Here is a 25430-nt window from a genome sequence, read left to right on the forward strand (position 1 = left end):
TCACAAGCTTCAAATCGGAATAGATTTTTCAAACAGATATTCAAACAGTTTCCCGCTGTTTGCACATAATAACCATTCTCCTACATTGGTTCTTTATTTGTTTTAAACAGCAGACTTAATATTTATCCATTTCTGATCATAATTTGTAGACAATGAGCATATTAACCGTTGTGCCCTGCTGCTTATATTATTCATGCAGTGAAAATGCTCCTCCCCGCACCCAAAACCAGTCGTTTGTGGATGAGAATCTGAAACAAGGACTGGTGGGACGTTGTCCTGCTCCACTTCACAGACGCTGAGTGAAAGAGAATTTTAGAAAGATGGGACACTCATTTTAAATGACACTTTATTCAACAGGAAGAATGGCGTGTCATACGTGTCATTACATGTTCTCTCAGTCGGATTAGAAAAGGAATAAACGACCCCTTTCAATCGGATCGAAATTTCATTCGGGTCGGGCTCAATCGGATCGATTAAAGTGTTTACATGAAGGCTTTTCAGTCCGATTGAGGCATCAATCTGATTACTATCGGATTATTTAGTTGCATGTAAACATCGAGAAGTTGCATCGAGAAGGCGGAACTAGCGACTGACTTCGTGAAGCGTCGCAGACGTGGTGTCGTTTGTCTTCCACTATGACACGCTATATGAGATAAAACAATTGATTCTTGCTTCGACGGCCATTGTCATTTACGATTCACCACGACACCCTGCGTCAAACAGATTTGTGCCTAAATCTGCATACGAGTCTGTATGTCTGGGCTGTTATCGAATTTTGTTTCACGTATTGACGCTTCGGGAAACTCAAATTTTCTGGTCAGTGCACACACTCCTACATAATTCAGTTTTCCTGGTAACTGGCTCCATTTGTGTGTGTACATCTCACAGTGAGTGTGGTGCTGGCTCTACGCTGTGCTTTTGAGTCTAAAGGCAGGCGCTAAGAGAATAGCCTTTACCTCAACATCTACTCTGCACACACATTTTATATAAGGCCTGGAGCCAGCAGGAAAGTTAACTAAAGCCTTAGAGAATGCCCGTTACTGTCCAAAGTCAGCACACACTCAAACCTTACACGCAAACATATATACACACACACACAGACACACACGCTGCCATGTAGGCTTTTGGTTCAGCAGGACGGCACAGACTGCCCCCTCACGTTCTAAAAAAGTGTTAGCTTTAGAGCCAACAGCAATGTTTCTGCCAGTTAGCAAAACACATCAAGTCTTCCTTCTCAGTGTATGTGTGTGGATGTCTAATGTGTAATCTGTCCTTGGGCGATTTCTATATTTAGCAATCTCTTGTTGCTTTTCCAGTTCGCTGACCGCAGAGACCTAATGATTTGTTGAGGAGAGGTGTGTTGTTACTGTGTCACAAGGGTCAACTAATTGGCTAATTAGTTCGAAATAAAGATTTTTCATTTAATAATTAATTTGTTACATTTATATAGCCTAGTGCTTTTCTGTGTACTCAAAGCGCTTTACATGGAAGGGGGAATCTCCTCAACCACCACCAATGTGCAGCATCCACCTGGATGATGCCACGGCATATTGCGCCAGAACGCCCACCATACACCAGCTTACTGGTGGAGAGGAGGCAGTGATGGAGCCAATCAGTAAATATGGGGATGATTAGGAAGCCATGATGGACAGAGGCCAAGGGGAAAATTTGGCCAGGATGCCGGGGTTACACCCCTACTCTTTTTTGAAGGACATCCTGGGATTTTTAATGACCACAGAGAGTCAGGACCTCGGTTTAAAGTCTCATTCGAAGGACGGAAGGATATATTATAGTTTTTTCTATATTTTTGATCAAATAAATGCAGGCTTGATTAGCTTAAGATGTTTCTTTCAAAAATAGTAACTGTATAATTTTAGTGTTATTAAAAGCTAAATTGATAATTGAAGTTGACTTTTTATCCGTTTACATCCAGCTTAATGAATAATCCTCTAATTAGTCTATAAATGTTATTCGAGATTAATGGTCATTAAATCAATGAGGCTTGAGAGGAGATGAAAACGTTCCAGCCTCCTCAAGCGTTTTCAACGCAATCATTAGTTCTCGCATTTAATTACACAGAAGCACCGTCAGGAACACAGGAGCTTCTTCACGAGGCCATACATCATTACTCCAACGGGACTGGGTTAGCTGCAGACCCGTGTGTGTGCATTTAACATGCAGGACCCCAGGAATGTGGGGTCAGATTCCCAGCATGCTCACTCAATAAGCGATTAAACGAGGGCCCTTCAGCTTAATTACACCGAGGCCACCTGTAAGTAGATTAGCTGATCACGGAGCACAGCATTCTGGGTTAAATCAAAGAGCAGAAGCAGCAATCACATGGATCTGTTCATCTTAATAGAGCTGATTTCTTCTCCTCCGACTTTCATTACTTGCTCTCCTGCTTCCTTGCCACCAATGCTAACAGCCTCCCAATCACCTTCCCAAACTTATGTCCGTAGTGGTGCAGCTGTTTCTTTTCTTGTTTACTCTATATTTTAAATGTTAATTGTGTAATTTCTGCACCATTAGCAGCAAATTGCAAAAAAAAAAAAAAGTGAGTGAGAACTGGCTTCAAACTCTCCTCTAGCTCCTGCCCAAGCTCACGCCATTGTTGAGCCAATGTCAATGTAATAACTTGATATCATGTAAACACATATTACTAATTAGAGTATGTTCCAAACAGAATCACTTTATTTAGGTTATATTTGATGTTTGTTGGCACTATTACAGCCAAGTTTTATTCTGAACTATCCTCATCCATATTGTTTAGTTTGTGTTAAATTAAGTGTATCAGGGCGTTCCACAGCCGTCTGGGCTGATTTTAAATTTGAGATGTATGGAGAAGAACCAGGCATGTTTTCATTGCTCTTTTGTGTTTATACAAACTCCACATGCCTGTTTCAGACAGTGTTCCACAGTGGTTAGAAGAACTGAATGCTCGTACAGTGGGGAGAACGAGTATTTGATACACTGCCGATTTTGCAGGTTTTCCCACTTACAAAGCATGTGGAAGTCTGTAATTTTTACCATAGGTACTCTTCAAAAATCCATAAAAACACATTGTATGATTTTTAAGTAATTAATTTGCATTTTATTGCATGACATAAGTATTTGATACATCAGAAAAGCAGAACTTAATATTTGGTACAGAAACCTTTGTTTGCAATTACAGAGATCATACGTTTCCTGTATTTCTTGACCAGGTTTGCACACACTGCAGCAGGGATTTTGGCCCATTCCTCCATACAGACCTTCTCCAGATCCTTCAGGTTTCGGGGCTGTCTCTGGGCAATACGAACTTTCAGCTCCTTCCAAAGATTTTCTATTGGGTTCAGGTCTGGAGACTGGCTAGGCCACTCCAGGACCTTGAGATGATTCTTACGGAGCCACTCCTTAGTTGCCCTGGCTGTGTGTTTCGGGTCTTTGTCATGCTGGAAGACCCAACCACGACACATCTTCAATGCTCTAACTGAGGGAAGGAGGTTGTTGGCCAAGATCTCGCGATACATGGCCCCATCCATCCTCCCCTCAATACGGTGCAGTCATCCTGTCCCCTTTGCAGAAAAGCATCCCCAAAGAATGATGTTTCCACCTCCATGCTTCACGGTTGGGATGGTGTTCTTGGGGTTGTATTCATCCTTCTTCTTCCTCCAAACACGGCGAGTGGAGTTTAGACCAGAAAGCTCTATTTTTGTGTCATCAGACCACATGACCTTCTCCCATTCCTCCTCTGGATCATCCAGATGGTCATTGGCAAACTTCAGACGAGCCTGGACATGCGATGGCTTGAGCAGGGGGACCTTGCCTGCGCTGCAGGATTTTAATCCATGATGGCGTAGTGTGTTACTAATGGTTTTCTTTGAGACTGTGGTCCCAGCTCTCTTCAGGTCATTGACCAGGTCCTGCCGTGTAGTTCTGGGCTGATCCCTCACCTTCCTCATGATCATTGATGCCCCACGAGGTGAGATCTTGCATGGTGCCCCAGACTGAGGGAGATTGACCGTCATCTTGAACTTCTTCCATTTTCTAATAGTTGCGCCAACAGTTGTTGCCTTCTCACCAAGCTGCTTCCCTATTGTCATGTAGCCCATCCCAGCCTTGTGCAGGTCTACAATTTTATCCCTCTATGTCCTTACACAGCTCTCTGGTCTTGGCCATTGTGGAGAGGTTTGAGTCTGTTTGATTGAGTGTGTGGACAGGTGTCTTTTATACAGGTAACAAGTTCAAACAGGTGCAGTTAATACAGGTAATGAGTGGAGAACAGGAGGGCTTCTTAAAGAAAAACTAACAGGTCTATGAGAGCCGGAAATCTTACTGGTTGGTAGGTGATCAAATACTTATGTCATGCAATAAAATGCAAATTAATTATTTAAAAATCATACAATGTGATTTTCTGGACCTCTCTGCTTTGTAAGTAGGAAAACCTGTAATATCGGCAGTGTATCAAATATTTGTTCTCCCCACTGTATATTGTTTTACTCTATTCTGTCTGACATCATGTTCTTCCTCACCGTTTACTTTTAAAAGCATAGATGTGCATAAACTCAATTGACAAGATTTTCCTGCTGTTTGCTGTACTAAAGTACGGCCGCCATCTTGGCAACACCTCCGGGCAGCTATTTCGGACTAACAAGACCAGGCTCCTATCTAAATTAATGGGCAGAGAGTCAGAATTGCACTTTCACTGGTCACCGGGACATAATCATGTTTTACACCCAAGATGTCGTTGTTATCACCCTCTTCCATGTGGATTCCATCTGATCTTGCACACACCACAACTCGCTGTCGCCAAATCGTCTCCGCTGTCGCAAAACCTCAACTGTGCGCATGCGTCAGTGGAACCAGACGATAGGCTTAAATGTTTCCCGGCTTGACTGTTAAAAGCAGATTATTGGCTTTCCAGCGGGAGGGGCGGGACATGTTCATACAACCGCCATCTTTGCCGTTACGGGTTTTCCTTATATAGTTGTATTGAGGATTGAGGAAGTGGCATGTCACTTATATCAATTGTCTCTGGCCGTACTCAAGCCTTTACCCTGTTTAAACACAGATTTAATAAGGGGTTTGCTTTTTCAAATTTGTATTTTATATCGTTTTACAATTTTATTTTAATTTAGGATCAATTTAGTTTTTATTTCAAGAGCATATTTAAAAAATATATATATTTTATTCTTAGCTTTTAGAAATTGAGAAATGTACAATGTACAACCGAAACGCGCAATGTACAACCGAAAGTTCTCTTTTGTATCTTATTGATCTTTAGCTTTCAAATACATACAAGGTTTACATAAACACAGTCCGTTATGTCTTTAGTGAATGTAAACTTTTGGGAGAAAATCGGATGTCTGTGTATTAGATCTGTGCAGGGCCTAAAACTAACTTTTTGCCAAACCTGCCCATGGCCAGTGACTTAAAGGGAAAGTTCACTTTGAAATTAAATGTTGGTATATTTTAGCTTACCTCAAGGGCATCCAAGATGTAGGTGTCTTTGTTTCCGCAGTAGTTTCAATTTTGATATTTTTGATATAAAATGACATGTTCTAAATGGACAACTTTAAAATGCCAATTTTATGCATTTTAAAGTTGTCCTTTTAGGACATGTCATTTTTACAATAAAGACATTTTAATTAAGGAGTGCCTCGGCTATCAGAGATTTCGTTTCTCTACACTGCCTCTTTAAAATAATTTGCATTTAGCAATATAGCGGGTGAATTATGTAAATGTATATTACGATGTGATGATGAGCTATGTGCTTTTCTCCACTGACAATCTATGATGTTCAACGCGTTTTTCTAAGGATGCTGATTGTTAGGGCAGCAGTGGCTCAGTGGTTCATGTAGGTTGTCTACAAACCGGAAGGTTGGTGGTTCAATCCCCGGTTTCACCTGACCAAGTGTCGAGGTGTCCATGAGCAGGACACCTATCCCCAGCTGCTCCCGACGAGCTGGATGGCGCCTTGCATGGCTGACACCGCCGTCGGTGTATGAATGGGTGAATGTGAGGCAATATGTAAAGCGCTTTGGTGGCCATTGGGTCTGAAAGCGCTATATAAATGCAGTCCATTTACTAGGGGTGTCACGATTCGATTACATTTTCGATTCTAAGGTCACAGTTCGATTCGATTCTCGGTTTTTACTTTTTTTTTTTTTAAAGCACAGGTTGCTATGCCATTTTTAGACCAAACTTTTATGCATAATATCTGACCTTTGTTCGCAATGTACCACACTACATTGTCAAATTTAAAACATTTATTAAGAACATAATGTAACAATACTTATATCTTCAGTCAATTGGAAACTTAAGCAAAATAACCTGCGATCTAGTTTCTCTTTTGTAACTGCAGTCTTCTTCACAGAAGATGACATTCAAGTTCACAACAAAACAAACAAACAAACAAACAAACAAACAGTTTAACAGATAAATCTATGCGTCGCGCAGAGCCACGTCTTTAAAATTCTAACACTTTATTCTCTGAGTGTACACACACAAACACACACACACACACACACACCGGCGGCGCCATTCGCCGTCTGTCCGCGACGCCAGCAACGGCTCAGGACCTTGTTCAAAATTAATCCTTCCGCACCAGAGAGCGCCATTCACATAGTTTTATATTACATTTATTATAAATGAATACATTTTATATACATTTATTTGTCTCAAATCGTCGTTATGACTTTGCTGCAATATACATGTTTTACATTCATTTACAGAAATCAGCTGGTTGAATGAAAATGGCTGATGTTATCGGATTTTCAGGATACATTCAGTTAACGGACGCTCTCTGAGATAAAGTGCAGACTAAGCAACGTTGTACAGTAGCCTCATAAGATAGACATGATCTTAATTCCATAATGTCCTTAAACATAATATTGCAGGCCACATGAAAGTGCGCGTCCGGTGTACGATACCTCGAGTTGTCATAGACGCGCCACGGCGCTTCTCGACCGGTGTGTGCGATACCTCGAGTTGTCAAAGACGCGACGCTTCTCGTCCGGTGTGTGTGTGCGATACCTCGAGTTGTCAAAGACGCGGCGCTTCTCGTCCGGTGTGTGCGTGACTCGCAGCATTTCAACACGCGTTTTTTTCGGCGTGACAAGCCGACCGAACGTGACATGGGGGCGTGGCAGCATCGACGATTCCATTTTTTAATTCGATGATCGAGATTGTGACTTAATTTCGATCGATTTCGATTTAAAATCGAAATCGTGACACCCTTACCATTTACCATTTAGAAGGCAGCTGTCTGACTCTGAGATGTCGGTCACGAACATGGTTTGTGTAACATTAGCAACACATTATTAACTGTTTGATAACGTAGTCTATTCAAAAGGCTAATCATGTTAATTATGTGTCCGACGTAATCGATTCTGATTCATCGACTTGTATATGCGCCTGTATAATTCACACTTCCTCTTCTTCTGAATGTGTTTCTGGTTCAAACATAAATGGCTGAATTAAATTAATTTCCACTTGCGATTGTGCAGCATTTACTACAGTAAAGTTGACCGAGCTCTGAGCTGGTGTCAGTGAGTTGAGGCGGGGCTAATTTACATATTCATAGTATATATTCATATACTAAATGAAGCAAGGGTGTAGAGTTACATTCAAGCTATTTTAAGGCATGAAAACATTTAAATATGCAATTTTAGTGATCAAAGATGAGTTCTAAGGGATACAATTATTGACTACAGGGGGACATTAAAGGATTGGTTCACTTTAAACTGAAAAATTCCCGATAATTTACTCACCCCCACATCATGCAAGATATTCATGTCTTTCTTTCTTCAGTCGAAAAGAAAGGAAAACATTCCAGGATTTTTCTCCATATAGTGGACAACGGATATTAACGGGTTGAAGGTCCAAATTGCAGTTTCAATGCAGCTTCAAAGGGCTCTAAACGATACCAGCCGAGGAATAAGGGTCTTATCTAGCGAAACGATCGGTCATTTTCTAAAAAACAAATAAACATTTATATACTTTTAACCACAAATTTTTCCCGTTTAAGTCCTCTATATGGAGAAAAATCCTGAAATGTTTTCCTCAAACTCCTTAATTTCCTTTCGACTGAAGAAAGACATTAATATCTTGGATGACGTGGGGGAGAGTAAATTAACAGGAAATTTTAATTCTGAAGTAAACTAATCCTTTAATACTTGAACTGGAACTGTAATACTTTAATAGTGGAACTGTTTGAGATTTAATTGGATTTTGCATATTTAAAAAACATTGAATAAATCTGCGTCATGTCATATCACAATCTACAGGTGGATGTCTTCTCCCACGGAGTCACAGATCAGCCATCTAACTTGTGGAATACAAAAACAGCCATTTTTGTTGTTTATAACTTTAATTCAATCAGGTTTCTTTTTTTATTGCATTAAAATGATCATTTACACATTTGTTTTATTTAATATATTTTTTTCATATTGTTTGTTTTTTTATGTGTGCATGTGTACAGAAAAATAATAATTGTAATACATAATTGTAATTTAAAAAATATGAAAACGCATAGAATTTTTTATTTTCATTTTTATTACAATTATTATTCAACTTCATATCCGTAACCCTGTAGTTCTTATCTACTGAGAGATTCAAGTGCAGTGTGGCACAATTACAAATGCTAACATGAACACATGTTAGGGGAACCGCTTTAGACAACAGCGCCGCCATCCCTCCAGCTAGAGTCACATGAGCTTCAGGCTGGCGGACTGTTTATCTCTTCTACTCACTACCCCCAGACAAATACAGAAAAAGTGTGAATGCACATTTACATACACTTAGTGGTATCCCTTCAGCTTCTTTTCTTCTTTGCGAGTGTGCACGTGGCTTTTGTTCTGACATTAGCTGGGAGCTGCCAGATCACATTTAGACAGGGTCTAAAATAAGCTCTCATAAAGCTGGCACAACGAAGAGAGACAGTGAGGGAGAGAGAGAGAGAGAGAGGGAAACGGCAAACACACAATGAGGGATTTAGACGGAAGGAAATGCAAGGTGGAGTGACTCCAACACTTCTCTTAGCATAAGACAGAGCGGCCTGACAGATCCTAGGACTCAGCTTCCTGCCACTCAAATCACGCCGCACGCCGCTAACCATTCTTAAAAAGCAATGCCTCGATTTCAGCACTTCAGCTCTGGGAATAATTCATTCCACAATTGAACAAAATTTGGATTTATTTGATCTGACATGGCTTTGAAATGTTTCTTCGAAGTGTCTTTACAAACACATGTACACTACCAAAAGTTTGAGGTCAGTACAACTTTTTCTATTCATTAAAGAATCCTGAAAACGAGTAGTTTCCACGTTTTATTAATTAAGCACCACAGCTGTTTTACATTGATAATAATAAGATCACGTGACACTGAAGACTGGAGTCATGACTTTCAGACAAAATTCAGCTTTGCCATCAGGAATAAATTACAGTTTCAAATATATTGAAATAGAAACCAGTTCTTTTGAATTGGTATTAATATTTCAGTCTTACAATACTTTTTTTTACTGTATTTTTGATCAAATAAATGCAGCCCTGATGACCATTAGAGATTTCTTTAAAGGAGTATTTCTCAAGTATTTAAAAAGTCTTACTGACCCCAAAGTTTTGAAAAGTAGTATACCACTGTGCTTCTAAATTTAGTGTGGAGTTTTGAGTGCTCAGACTTGCATTTCACTTCTGGGTATTGGGTAGTGTAGTGTGATGGTTCATTTTCCCCCAGACTCCTTCCGTCACTTTATTTATTTATATTATTCCCCTGAATTAAGCCACTGTCGCTGCTTGCTCTGTGTTTGCCTTGTCGTAGAGGATGAATGAAAACTCGCTGGATATAAATACGCCACAGATGTTCTGAGTAAATAAAGTTGAAAATAACTAGAGGTGACAGAACCAGTTGGCATGTTTATGGGCACTGGTATATCTCAGGCTCCATCTCTCCTGCTTTATCACGTCGCTCGCCCAATCTCACAGTCTCTCGCTCCTAACCCCGGATTACCGCTCGCGAGAGGGATCACAACACCCAATCACAGACCGCGGGAGGGATTAAGAGTGGGAGAGACAATCACTCACGAAGGATTCTTAGAAATATTCATAAAGAACAGTCAGGGAAAATTCAGTGTTGGAGAGACAGCGGGCAGAGGGAGGGTTGCCAAATGACTGCGAGAGAGAGAGAGAGAGAGAGTGCACTTATGCAAGAGAGGCATCTAAAAGAATCCAGTCAGACTGTGTTGTGTTTACACGGCTCGCTCCGTTGATGTGGTGAAGAGTTATAATTCTGAAGAACAGCGGAGCGTTTCGTCTTCACCATGCACATCCTCCAATCCCACTGCGTTATCAGGTGAGACTCTTCTACCTGTATCGCTCCACAAGCTATGCTGCTCTCGGAACGTGTTAACAAGGTTCCCACGGTCACGGAAAAGGAATTTAGAAAGTTGTGATATCTAGATCTGGGAAAATTATGCAAATTAAGTATATCTTATTTAATAACATTTCTATTTTGAATGCTTTTTTTCGCGTTTTGCTAAGATCTAAAATGTTTCACCAACAAGTGCAATCTCAATAAATGCATTCTAAATCCTATGAGCTATACTGGTTATACTGTTATTATTAGTATTATGACTAGTAATAATAGTACCATTTTATCATTACTATATAATATGAATATTAGTTATATTGGTAATATTAGCAATACTGGTTATACTATTAGTAGTACTTTAGTAGTATAGTAGTAATATAGTATTATTTTTAATATCATTATTATTATTATAGACTAGTAGTAATAGTAGTATTTTAGTATTATTAATATTACTGATATAGTATGAGTGACTGGAAAACTTGTGAAAAACCCATGATAATTCATGGGTAGAAAGTGTACTTCATGTGGTGGTACGCTTCATGTCTACTTCAGGACCCTCAGGTTCTTCTGTGTGGAGAATGTTGCTCTAACTTCTTTTCGGCGGTCTTCTGTGATGCATCGTGCAGATTTCTGATACTTCTGAATCATGTATGACGCTGCAGCCGAGTATTTAATGAGAAACCATTTTAGCATCATCAGTTCGGGCCGATTATGAGCCGGCTGTTCTATAGTCACTCGTTCCTGGTTGATATCATGATATTACTGTGCAAAACTGCTGCCTGTCCTCTCTGATGTTGCAGCGGTTGTCCTCTGTCCCTTTAATGGGAAAGTTGTGTAGCTCTTCCATTTGGATCCGGAAATAATTGATGTTTCTGCGGAGAGCAAGTGCCAAATTAGCTGTTATTTATTTATTTATTTGATTTACCCCTCCCATCCATTTCTGACTCGGCAGCATCCTCTGAGGTTTCTTTTTATATCGAGTGTCAAAATGTAAAAAGCCTTTCCTGCTTCATCTTTCTCTATGTCACTGTCTGCCCATCTGTTTATCTGCTCACAGGATCTTTGCACATTGCTTTTGCCACGGTGGAATTGATATTCAGTATTGATTACCTGGAGCATGTCAAAAAAGACACTGTCTGAAATGTGAAATCTGCAATGCTTGTGTTTGTACGTTTGTGTCTTCTTGGTGACGAGCAGGTTCCCACGGGGACAGCAGATGATTGACAGTTGTATTGGTAAAAGCATCCACGACAGCAAATCAGAGAGATTGTGATGAAGACAACGCGGCTTTATAGTGACATTTCTGTCGCCCTGAGAGCGAGCGAGAGTACGAGAGAGACAGAGTCTAGAGGCTTCAGTGTCCTGACAGAACCTCAGTCAGACATATTAAATGACATTCATAAATGACGTTCCACAGCTGCAGAATCAATACAGCAAATGACAAAAACTATGTGGCGGGGGGAAACACACTAGCCAGTATTAGACTTTGAACCCTTTTTAATCTTTCCCCCATGGCTTTGAACAAAGATGGCCTTCTTTGTGTTTGTGTGTGTGACATTGCGATGGCTTGAGGGAGCATATCACATGAACCTTGTTTTGTGTTCTCTTGGTAATTGCTGGAAGATTCTATCAAATGAGAAAAGGGCAAACTCGAGACACTAACACAAAGTTCCAATGGGATTCTTAAAGTGCCTTAGAACAGGGGGGTTTAAACTGGGGTTTGGGAACCCCAAGGGGAATTTAAGGGGGTACTACGGGTTCTTTTTTTTTAACAATTTAATATGCATATAAATACGAATTATTATAAATAAATGTAATTAAATTAAACCAAATTTAACAATAACAGTTTCTGTTTTCTAAAGTCTGGTCTGTAATCATGAAATTGAGTTACTGTGTTGTTGTTGTTGTTTTTTTCTTCTTCAGGTTTATACATCTTACAGTACACTAATGATACGATCCAGATATATTATTTTCCAGATAATATTGTACACAATCCTCATTTTTTTTACTGTATACACATATACATATTATTTATTATTATTATGTAATTAGTTAGGAAATGGGTCCCTCCCAAAAGGATGATCATATTTCGGGGTTGGTGGCACCAAAATGTGTCAAAACCCCTGCCTTACAAAACAATACCATGTAAATACTATAGTACATGAATATGTTGCTCGTTTAGTAGTATAGTAGGCTCTAAAGTTCTATAGTATTACTGTAGTATCTGATACTGTCCCACCACTGTATTTTTGTAAGGGTAAAATACGCTTTTATGTAACGGGAAATATTTGAACCCCTACAGCTTTTAATGTTTAAATTCATGTCATGGCTTTGACGGATTCGTCCATTCAAGGTGCTTTCCCCCCTCATAATCAAGCTTGTGACCGTGCGTAAAAACTCATATTTGTATCATGTGGAGTTTTAAATCTACTCTCCCTGTAGAAATCAAACTGTTTTTGATGTTAATTTAAAGAGGCTAGCATTAGCGTTAGCAGAGGCAAAGGCGTTGAAAGGGTGTTGAGAGACTAGCACCGAATTCTAACAGATTCGCCTGCATTATTTGGGCACTTTGTTACATAACTGCTCTCTTTCTCCCAGCGTAGAGCTGAGCCACTCCATCCCTTTAATCACAGACAGACTCGATGTACCGGGAAACTGTGGCGTTCACACGTTTATGTCGCTGGAGGTCGTGGAATGGCTGTGTTGTTAAGCCACGATGTCCAGCTGTATCATGCGGATCACTGTCTGCAGTCTCATTGGTAGTCACCGCTTTGCGTCACTGCTCATTTGCCCTGCTCTGCTTTGTTACATCAGCGACTGTCTCTGTCTCTCATGACTCTGCAGCTCTCATTGATAATGAATGATGTTCGGTCATTTTAGTGCTGTCAGTGTACATGCCTCTTTAGTAGTAATGGGTGTTCCTACTGCTGGATGACCTGATGTTATGTGGCCAAACTGGTCTCGTTTAGTTTTTGTTTAGTTTTGTTTCATTATTGGTAGTATTGTAAGATTTTTCTTTTTTTCTTTTTTTTTAGAAAAGGTACAGTTCACCCAAAAATGAAAATTATGTCATTACTTACTCGCCCTCAAGTTGTTTCAAACTTTTATGAGTTTCTTTGTTCTGTTGAACATATAGGAAGATATTTTAAATAATTTTGGTAACCAGACAGTTGACGGTAGCCGGTAGCCATTGACTTTCACAGTATTGTGTTTCCCTACTATGGAAGCCAATGGCTACCGTCAACTGTTTGATTACCAGCATTCTTTAAAATATCTTCTTTTGTGTTCAAAAAGGGGGGGACTTAAGTGTGAAGTCTGTAAGATTTTTTCATGTAGAAATACATTCTCTGTGTACCCAGCTTATTGTCCATTGACAAATATTAGTATTCCATTCATGGGTTTATCTTCCCCAGAAGTGTAAACATTGAGAATTGTGCGCTCAGATCCTTCAATCTCTCTCCAGCTCAACGTATAGCCAGAGTTTGAGCCGTGGCTACTGTGCCAGGCTTCACCTTTAACTTTGTAATATTAGGGGGAAAATCGCTTTATATTCGAACATTTAAAAATATATATCTTTTATTGTGAATCGTCAGCTTCCGGTTGCGCTGTTGTTGTATGCTACCTTACTGTTTTGTTTTTATTATTATTTTGTGTTTTGGGCTTTTATCATTTTTAGTAGATATGTTTGAAAAACACATTTTTGGGAAGAGAGCAGGGGAGTGTGCTTGGTCTCGTCGTGTAGTCGTCAGGAACACGTGCGCCGTAGCTCTGACGGTTGCTTGTATTTGCAGTCTTCTTTTATTTTGATCCACACTCTCTCAAATCAAAATGACAGGGTTGCCATGTTGTTGGAGCACTTGGAGCTGAATGTGTGCTAGTTAAAAATATAAAGTGATACCACAGGGAATTGCAGCCATCGAATCAGAGCAAAGACTTCTCAAATGCCAACTTTGTGGCATGTACTAATACCAACCCTCTCTCTCTCTCTCCCTTTTTTCCAGGTGGCTCGATGGCCCGAAAAGGAAGAGAAAGAACAGCCAGTGTTCGGTGAAGAGCATGTCTGGTAAGATGTCTCGCATAAGACACTGATGCTCTTGCCTAGAGCTGCAGCCGTATGTTTTCCCCTCCTCTTTCCTCCCAGAATACATCACTGACTGCACATTTCTGAGAAACACTCAAGAAACCCTGAGGGAGAGAAGGGGTTTCAGTTGCCCCGTGATCCTCCTTGCATCAACTCCAGCATCAGTTCAGCTCAATAGACTTGTTGTTATGTGATGTTCTGGTGATACTCCTTCAGGACATTATAACTCATGTTAAAGCAATCCTTCTCCTAGGCTAATGGGCTGTGTAAGGATTGGCTTTGTATTTGTTTGTGTATGGAGTACTGTTCAGTTAAGGAAGTTCAATAAAGTTGATCGTGATGTTAGTACATTATCAGGACCCCACACTTGCTTTAGACCCATCAGTCCTCCTGCCCTATTCACCTCATGCCCACAGATAGCCAGATAAAGAAAGCCAGATTCATCCCAACATCCTCTTCAATCTCTAACCTTGTAGTTTTCTCATGCTGGTGCTGTCACGTGTGCTTAGGAAGAAAGACGCTAGCAGTGTGATCATATTTACAATTCCAAAATTATCTGGTGTTTCATTTTGTGCAAAGAATTTTTTTAAAAGTTCCCTATAAATATGCCATATTTTACATGAGTCTGCATTTTTATTTACCCCCATCTTTGCACCACCTGCTGGTGATGTTTGTAAATGTTAATGAAAGAAGTTACTATTTTTCATTCTCTTTTCACCTTTTTAAGAATTGTGTATCTGGGGGGAAAAAAAGCTCTTCAGCTTTGTAAAAACCTGGAAAAATGTGTTGATAATACATGTGATAGTTATTTTTATTATTATTTTGCATCCTCTTTACAGTCCTGTTCAGAAGTTTGGTGTCAGTTGTTTTTTATCAATACTTTTATTCAGCAAAGTTGCTTTTGATTTGTCAAAAGTTACTGTAAAGACAATTATAATGTTTCAAAATCCCAAAGAATCCTAAAAAAAGTATCATGGTTTCTACAAATATATTACGCAGCACGGCTGTTTTTTCAAAATTGATAATAATAAGAAATGATACTTGAGCACCAAATCAACATTTTAGAATGATTTCTAGAGCATGAGTAGAAAGCAGTTCTTTTCAACTGTAATAATATTTCACAATATTACGGTTTTACTGTATTTTCAATCAAATAAATGCAGTCTTAGTGAGCAAAAGAGACTTCTTTCAAAAATCTTAAAAACCCCAAACTTTTGAATGGTAGTGTATATTTTTCAGCTTTGTATTTAGTGGAATAGTGGCCAGTGGACTTTCCCCCTTTACTGTAAGCTAAAGCATGTTTTTAAAATAATAACCTGATTCATATTCATGAAAGCCTTCACAAATTTGCTGAGAGGCTCGGGCAGTTGACTAAGCATAAGGCAAGAGATTGTTCTTCCTGTCAGAAACACTGGCGGATCTTAATTGCTGTCAAGTGACACTCAGGGCTCTTCAGGGCTTTCAACAATCATGTTAACTAGACTAGGCCTTACATAGATACTCAGATAAGGCTGAAGTGTGTCATTTCTGCAGTAACCCAGCTATAAACGAAGTTTGAATTTGAAATAACAGTTTCCAGTTCCCACCCCCAAACTAACACCATTGGTTGGACTAAGATTACTACAGTGTAAAAAAAAAAAAAAAAAAGATTACACTGTAAAAAAAAAGTTGCTTTCTTAAATTAAGTACAATCAACTTGAATGTTTAAGTCGCTTCAACTTAAATGACATTAAATTGACTTAAAAATGTGTTGATTCTTGTATGACTTGTAAAAAATGTTCAAAACTGCATATTTTGATGAGTTAAAGCAATATACAAACATTTCATAAGCTATTTATGTATGTATGTGTGTATATATATATTGAGAGAAATGTTTCTGACTTCTGGTTTCTCAGTATGTGCTTTGTGGTGTTGATGTGCTGGTGTACTTGTTTGTTGGTAGTTGCCATCAGTTTTTATATATGTATTTCTTTATTTTGTTTGGCAGGGTACATCCCCAGCTATCTGGAGAAGGATGAGCCATGTGTGGTGTGTGGAGACAAAGCTACAGGCTACCACTACCGCTGCATCACCTGTGAGGGCTGTAAGGTAGGACTTCTCTGCGAACACTTGTGCACAGTGACATCTGTTAACAGACACCTCAGGCCCGCATCTATTTATACAGACTAGACTGTCACTTCACGTAGTCACGGTGTGGAGCTGGTCCCATCTTTTCAACAATACACCCTGTTGTCATTTGTGAAACTTAGACTCCTATCACTATCAAACCTGTCTAGCCTAAAAAACCCTGTCAACCATCTTATCCACTATCTGTCTCTCTGTATGTGAAGGGAGAGAATTGTGAGTGACAACTGTGCTGTGCAAGTCTTTGTGACTCCTGTCTAAACAGTCTGATTCGAAGAGCTCTTAGAGCTTGCTGATCCCCGGACTGCAAAGATAGACGTTAGCTAAACATCTATCAAATTAGGGATTGTCAGCAACTTGCACGTGCCCTGTGCAGTTATTTCATTTGATTACATTTTTATTTGAAAAAAAAAAAACGTTTTGGTTTTTGTCAGGGTTTCCCTAAATAAGGGAATGTGTTCAAGAGCTTATTAATTTTTTCTATAGCATAAAATTTGGTATTAAGACTAATTTGTATTGACTACTGAAATTTTAGCTTTTTGGCAACCCTACAAAAAACAAGACAACATTGCAGAAGATATCGTTAAGATATTAGAGTTGGTACGATATAAGTCATTGGCAAATAGTTTTTGTTTGCTTATTTTAAGCATTAATCTACGTAACTATTAGGCTTCTTAAAACAAGATACATATGTTCTCAACTTAATTCATATATTCTATGAAAACATGTTTTTATTCTCATACACATTTCTGCTTCTCAAATAGATATTTTTTCAGCAAAACGAAACAAAAAGCCTCTTTGTATCCACCTGCTCCAAATGTGACAGATGCACACAAAGTCTGACTCCCCGCCTCTAAATAATCTCTTTATCCAACTCACTCCCAGGGATTCTTCAGGCGCACCATCCAGAAGAACCTCCACCCCTCTTACTCCTGTAAATACGATGGCTGCTGCATTATCGACAAGATCACCCGCAACCAGTGCCAGCTGTGCCGCTTCAAGAAATGCATCGATGTGGGCATGGCCATGGATCGTGAGTGACCTCACACACTCATGCAAATAACATACAAAATCATCGAACATGCAAAAACACACACACAGAGACAAATAAAAACATGGGTCAGTACATGGCTTTGCAAGTCAGTCTCTTACTGTACAGTCTTTTCACTGATCATCAGCAGTTGTTATCTATCTCGAAGAGTTCTTAAGTTAATAGAATTTGTAATGAAAAAATGTTAAATAAGGAAAATAATTTGAACTTCTACATCAGACATTTGGACCCCACTGTATTGGATCTAGGAGCCCTACTCCTTCCATACACAAATGCATGCTGACAGCGAAGGTACATTAATCCTATACAAACTGAACTGCTCAGTCTGGGGTTCCCCTTACGCATGTCTATACATCTCACATATGTACAGCACATGTTCAGCCCAGACCACATTTCTTCTTCCTCTGTCACTCCCTCTCTCTTTCTACTCTGTAATGTTTTATGGATGTTTCTTGTTTCCTCTTTGATCCCTCTTCGACGCTCTTACTCGTTCTGTCACCGCCATTCTGCACTGCAAAATCATTACTTTTGTTTTCCAGGAAAAGTGACTGAACATCCTTGAAAATGAAAGATTTACTGGAAAAGCAACTCGACCAAACACATTTAAATGCACAGTGTATGCATTGTACTGTGCTTTATACATCATGAGAGTGGGAGAATTAACCAACTTTTCTCTTTGTGTGTAGTGGTTCTGGACGACTCCAAACGGGTTGCGAAACGACGCTTGATTGAGGAGAACCGTGAGAAGCGGAAGAAGGAGGAGATGGTCAAGACCCTGCAGAATCGGCCAGAACCCACCAGCTCAGAGTGGGAGCTGATCCGTATGGTGACAGAAGCTCACCGTCACACCAATGCACAGGGCTCTCACTGGAAACAGAAACGCAAGTTCCTGGTAAGCAAGCAGTCAGTTTTGTTTGTATAACAGGGTTGTTATTGTTAACTTAAACTGTAACTAATATTAGAGCTGCACCGTTAATCGTTAAAAGACCGCGATCTCAATTCAAACACCCACACGATCTCATTCATAAGTGACAACGATTCGCCTGTGTCTATTAAACATTTGACCAAATCACACCAGATCATGCAAATCTCTATCTTTGCCAGAGAAAGCAGTCGTCATGTATAAGTATGAAACAGCTTCTCGAACAGTCTTTTCAACATCACAGTATCGTTATTTCTCTGTTACAAATATTCATATTATTACAGAGGAAATGATAACAGTTTATAGTTAATATATAAACACTGATGTACTTTTGAAAGTAACATGGCGCTTCAAATAAACGATTGTATCAATTACATCGTACACCACCAGGTGGCGAAAAGTGAATGTGAAAACAATATATTTTTCATTGAATCATTAATTTGAGAGATTTGTTCAAAAAACGCTGATTAATCAACTAATTAATCAAGTGAAGTCTTTGAATCATTGAATCATTTATTCAAACCGTTTTTTAATTAGAATTCATTCAGATTAATTAAACATTTTAAATAGACTGCAATTAACGTTTTGTCAGAACCTCTAGTAAATTACATGTTATTTTGTTTAGTTGTCTGTTCAGAATTGTGATCTCTATTTGGAAAAAAAAAATGTATTCTCAGTTTATCAGTATTCTCAGTCGTGCTGCTCTAATACATTTATTAATGGTTTAATAAATAATGAAATAAATAATAAAGCTGAAGTGTTAAAATTACTAAAACTAAAACTGAAATAAAAAATATATTTAAATCTATCTAGGAACTATCTATCTAGGAACTATGTTTATATATAGCTATACACATATACTTTGTTGTGCTTTTGTTATTTAATTTATTTATATATATATATATATATATATATATATATATATAAATATATATATATTAAATAACAAAAGCACAACAAAGTACTAAAAAAAATCTAAATAGTATTACAAAATAGTATTAAGTATTATAGTAGTATATAAATAATACTAAAAAAAACACTGGCATCACATTTATTTGCAGAGAATAGTAGCTTCTAAATTAGCACAATATTTCCATATAATAGTAGATGTGTATACATACATATAAATCTTACATGTTTAGGTAGCTGATGAAACGTCATTTTATTTAATTTATGTGCATTTATTTTATTTCTGTCTGTCTGCTCACTACGTTTTATTTTAGCTTAGCGCATCGCTATGGCCTTATCTGTCAGTGCAGATTAGCATTTGTTTACACAGCTTGCTAATCAATTTAATGAGTGACAATACCAGTCTGCAAATATCAGTAGTGACCAGGCGACAGCGAGCGCTAAAACAACTGACAGGTATAACTGCAATGTAACCATGAAGGGCCTTTGTAAAAGTGTCTCTGTTTATGAAGGAAGGAAAGAGGAAGGAAAGAGTTTAGATGGTATTTATCGCTCATTCTCTCAGACAATATACTACCTACTGTGAAAGGTGGCAGGATAAAGGAAGAGAAAATGGAAAGAAAGAGTTTAGGAGAGAGACATGGGATATTTTTCAAAGTGTAACGGGCTGCCTACCAAACATCTAGTGGGTTATCTGTCCTGAAAGACAAGTCGATCTTAAAGAGAATGAAAAGAGTCATTTATTCAGCTCATGTCATTCCAAAAGCTTTACGACTTTTTTTCTATCTCTGTTTTTTGGTGTCCATAACAATGTTTTTGACCCTATTGACTTTAATTGATGGACACAAACAGTTCTTCAAACGTTCTTAAATATAGGCTCGCTTAAACATGGTATCTGAACATGTCTTACTAGGAGAAGGAGTGATTTGGAGACTCTCCAAAGATTAAAGTAGGTAAAACCTACCAAAGTAGGTTTTCTCACCCCACCGAACACCCAACCATTAAGAGCGCTATCAAAGCCCTGACGCACACCAATCTAAACATTCGGCTTGTACTAGACCCTGTTACGATCATCCACAGGGGACAGAGAAACCACTTCCCCGGCCGGCTGAGAACTCCTGTAAAACGGCTCATAAAGAATTCAGCCTGTATAACCTTTACTACCAAGATATGCCTCCAATAACAGTGCAAGGCCGAGACCCCGAATGACCCCGATAAACCGCACTCTCTTTCTCCATGGGAACACTCACTCCGTCCTGTCGGTAGTCCAACTGGGCTGTCTTAAGATCTCTGTAGTGAGAAAGCGCAGTGCCAGGTTCTCAGCAGTGAGAAGGCCAGGGTGGACCAGCAGAGGGGATAGTTTACACTGGGGTCTTACAAGCGTTTGGGACGTATCCAGGGCCTGCCCTACCCCCCACCTCCTGGAAGAAGAGACACACACAAACTTTGGCTCATGCTTGTTAAAACTTACACAAATACACCAGTGCGGCACAGTTAAAACAGTCCCGTCCATCTGAGACAGCGTAAACACAAACACACAAATCTTAAGCGGCAGCAGAAGTTCCTCAGAGGCACATTCTGAATCGCTGAACAGATTCTTTCGCGTTTTATTTACTTTCTAGACATCGCCTCTCTGTGTGGTCTGTTATGTAGTTTCTGACCTGCATATGTCACATGAAGGCTTCCTAGCAGCTTTAGCGCTAATGAACTGTAATATTAATACGAGTTATTATTCAAACGGCTTGTCTGTCACAGCTGAAGTGTCCTGAGCCTTGTTTGCTCTCACAACTTGTTTGTATGTTGGCCAGCACTGCATTTTTTCTGCAGTCTTGTCTTGATTTCAGTGTCTTTGTTCATTTCTGTCTGTTTGCTTTCAATCAATGTGATTGCACAGTTTGAGGTCTTTAGGACTGTCGCTGTTGTCCACCACATGGACACGTTTTGACATTTTTTTGTGTGTGTTCAGGTTTTCATGGGCATCACAAAATGTCATGAATATTCATTAGGTCTTTTTTTTTTACATTTTAGATAATTACTATATATTTGCAAGGCTGCATTTGTTTGATCAGAAATACCGTAAAACAGTTATAAGAACTCGTTTCTATTTTATTATTTTTTAAATGTAATGTATTCCTATTTTTCAGAGTTTTCAGCATTATTATTCCAGTCTTCAGTTTCACATAATCTTTCAGAATTCATTCTAATATGCTGATTTGGGGCTTAACAAACATTTTTTATTATTATTATCAATCTTGTTGAGAACAGTTGTGCTGCTTAATATTTTTGTGGACATTTTTTTTTTATTTTTTTTTATTTTATGAATATAATGTTTTTACACTGAATGTCTTTACTTTACTTTTGATGCATTTAATGCAACCGTGCGAGTAAAAGTATTATATGTATATTTATTTTGACATTTTTGAAATTTCTAACATATTATATAAAATTACAATTATATATTATTTAATTTGATAACTTCTTTTTTTACCCCTGTTTTGCTTTCTCTATGACTTTTTTCATTCCTGAGAATCTATTCACTTGTTATTCTTACATGTCAGTGGTATTGAATGCAGTCCATGAATCATAGCCGTGTCTCGCATTCAAAACATATATCTGCATCTGCAACAGCCAACATGTAATGCTGTAATTGCAGCTCCGTCTCTTGAGCACTTATAATTTCCTCTATTCTGACTCATGTAACACACCTCTTACTGCGTGCATAGAATGTTGCTCCAGATGCCAGGGCTACTTGGCTGTTTGTCCAGAGTTTTTACATGGCTGACCTCTAATCCACTCTGAGGATACCGAACGCTGTGGTTTTCCAAGGCTATCAGGCTACATAACTGCAAAGCCGGAGCCCGCACATGCATCTCGTACTATCTATCTGTATATTCATACGTCAACCCTCTGTGTCTGCAGCCGGAGGACATCGGACAGTCTCCGGTGGTTCCCACATCAGATGGTGACAAAGTGGATTTGGAGGCCTTCAGTGAATTTACCAAGATCATCACCCCAGCCATCACACGTGTTGTTGACTTTGCCAAAAAACTGCCCATGTTTTCAGAGGTGAGAGTGCTGTTAGGTTTTGTTTTACTTTTTATTTTACAACTGTTTGAAGTGTTGTTGTTTTTTGTCAGGGCTGGTCCTAGACTTCTGGGGGCCCTAAGCAAAGCTTTTAAGGTGACCCTGTCAGTGCGTCATAAAAAAATTAAAAAAATGACACCCAACCCTTTAATCTGTTCTTTCAGATTAGTTTCTCTATCAATGATCAACAGTTGATCTTAGTGAGAATGACAAACAATAGGAAAAATACAATAGAAAAAAGATACAAACAAAATAAACATAGCCTTTTAAAAATAAAAGCCACCTATACAGAAATTTAATAAATCAAATGTAAAAAATGAAACACTGCATAGTCTTCACTGTATTAATTATTAATATATATATTGATTTTTATTAAAGTTACTAAAGTTATTCAGTGACTTTTATATGTACAATATGAAGAATACTTGCAAAAAAAGTGGAGATAAGGTTAGAAAGCATGAAGCTCACGGTGTCAGGATGCCCGTCTGTCAGACACGACCCATAGCAATCCGTTATGTCTGACAGCAGATAGAAATGAATTACTTTCGAGTGATTCGTTACAAAAGTGCGCATCAAACATGCTATACACGAAAGCTGGAACGTGTGTGTGATGCGCTAGAACACACCTCTCACGCGTCAGGCATGCACTTTTTAACTTCTTGCCCTTTTAATGGCGGTTGGCACATCCATTTGAAGGCACCGCCACCTACTGCACTACACCTGTGTGACAGTTGACGTAAAATAAAGGATAGCGATACCAATCTGTTAAAAAAAAGCTTAATCAGCCCAGATACTGACCCTTGAGACCGGCTTTGGACATCTCTGGTTATTTGTAATTGTTGCCAAATTATTAATCTGATAAAACAATAACACATATTTCGGGAATGTGTCAGTATTGGTGGATTTTTTTCTGTATTTGCTATCTATCGTGTTACGATGATTTGTACAGTTGTGGCTTTGTGTGTGTGCGCGTGCGTGCGTGTGTGCGTGTTATTGCCACATTACATCAGCCATAGCTATGTGGCATTCTCTCCATATTTAACATTCACCATCTCTCCTTTAACCGCAAGTGTGAACATTCTTGCATAGTAGACTACACAGCACCCTTATGGCAGAATATTTATTATTGTCTACACAATACATTTCCTGTCATCCACTACCGCTCAGTCTATTTTCTACTTAGAGCGTTATACCTCCTGTATTTTCCAGACTTTGAGACAATATCTTCCAGACAATACACACCTAGACGGACTGTAAAATAACGCCGAACACAACCTTGTTGCTTTTGTAAATGCTGTGAAATGTTTTATATATCAGGGTAAATGTTACTTGTGAAGAACATGTACTTGACCGTTTAGGCGCACAACCGAAGACAAAGCCTACTATGCTCGCCTGTGTTCCACTCTCAAAGCATCCTGTCAGTAGCCGATTCAGTTCTCTTTTGCAGCGTGTTGCGCTTTTTATATTTTTCTGTAATTTGTCATGCATTCATGTTTCGTTATTAATAACTTTAAATAGTCTCGTCCACTTAAAGATGCGCGGATTATCATAAAGCAAAAGTACCTGGTGAAATATTTCAAATTGTCTCTTGAAACAGCAGAGCACCAGTTTAAAAAAAAACATGTTTCAGCCCAGTAACTTTTTTAATATACTTTTAAATTTGTGCTGTTGTTCTCAAACAAATATATAGTTATGCCATTGCCACAAACAAGCTACGTAGCTGCTTGAATCTGAGTGCAGGAGCTCTAGCTTATCATAGAAACGTAAATGATTTGCTGTTGATTTCTGTCGTGACACTCGCAAACAGCACTGAACGCACTGTGGCCGGCACAATTATTATTATTATCTTTCACTAACTTCAGTAGGCTGTGCAACAAAGGGATTATTATTGGCTGCTTTTTCTCCAGAAAGCTGATCTCTAGTGTCTAATTTTTTATTAGGCGAGAATGCGAGTTGTCAAAGGGCTGTCAAAGTTAACACATTAATGTATGCATAAATCCGTTTAACACTATAATAAAAAAAAAATCGATTTGATATTTAGAACTACTTCATTCTGCGCTGTGCGAATACAGTAAGTCAGAAAAGATAAAAACTAAAAAAGCTCAATCATTGCAAGATTATACACACAATATTTATTATTATTTAATTCAATAAAATATATGAAATAAGTATTAAATCAATTTAATTTGGAGCTAAGTAAGTAACACATCACCCACTTTAAAATACAATGCTTTAAAACATATATATATTTTCATTATTTATAATTCATTTAAATATTGTATCATGTGTCTCAATACTGAAACCTATACTGGCATATATTTTTGTTCCCCCATTTTTAAATCAATTTACAGACACAATACCAATATTTGAAGTTCATTCAAGTGTTTTTCAAGGCCTCTGGACAGTGCCACAGCAGGTTTTAGGTTACCATTAGGTTATGTAATTATGTATTATCATGTGATTTCTGATTTCTGTAGCTGCCTTGTGAGGATCAGATCATCCTGCTGAAGGGCTGCTGTATGGAGATCATGTCCCTACGAGCCGCAGTTCGATACGACCCAGAAAGTGAGACCTTGACCCTGAGCGGGGAGATGGCTGTCAAACGAGAGCAGCTTAAGAATGGAGGGCTGGGCGTTGTGTCTGACGCCATCTTCGACTTGGGCAAGAGTCTGGCTCAGTTCACCCTGGATGACACAGAGGTGGCCCTGCTGCAGGCCGTCCTGCTCATGAGCTCAGGTGAGAGAGGACACCTTCCTTACAGTAAAACCATTCTCATATACCAAAACCATTCTTTGTGAGAGAGATCCTAAAACTGGATCAGCAGCAAGAAGCAACCAAATGGATTTGAGATCAATGTTAGACTCTGTTATATCTTATGCCTTCTGTACACCTAAAGACTTTGAAAAGAT

The 25430-nt window shown here is 38.8% G+C and overlaps 1 protein-coding gene across 5 annotated transcripts in view; it reads left to right on the forward strand.

Moving 5' to 3' along the window:
* Positions 1-25430, forward strand: part of thrab (thyroid hormone receptor alpha b) — a 128976-nt gene that overhangs the window by 98084 nt on the left and 5462 nt on the right. For 4 of the 5 annotated variants that reach the window (XM_079595714.1, XM_079595713.1, XM_079595712.1 and 1 more), the window contains 6 exons: positions 14352-14413; positions 16419-16519; positions 17441-17588; positions 18293-18498; positions 22357-22503; positions 24999-25257. In XM_079595714.1, coding sequence (XP_079451840.1) covers positions 14352-14413; positions 16419-16519; positions 17441-17588; positions 18293-18498; positions 22357-22503; positions 24999-25257 — 923 coding nt within the window. Of the gene's footprint in view, positions 1-10067; positions 10333-14351; positions 14414-16418; positions 16520-17440; positions 17589-18292; positions 18499-22356; positions 22504-24998; positions 25258-25430 lie in introns of those variants that run through there. The other variant, XM_079595715.1, reaches the window with a different exon arrangement.

The sequence above is a fragment of the Phoxinus phoxinus genome (genome assembly GCF_949152265.1).
Source record: "Phoxinus phoxinus genome assembly, chromosome: 21".
NCBI lineage: Eukaryota > Metazoa > Chordata > Actinopteri > Cypriniformes > Leuciscidae > Phoxinus > Phoxinus phoxinus.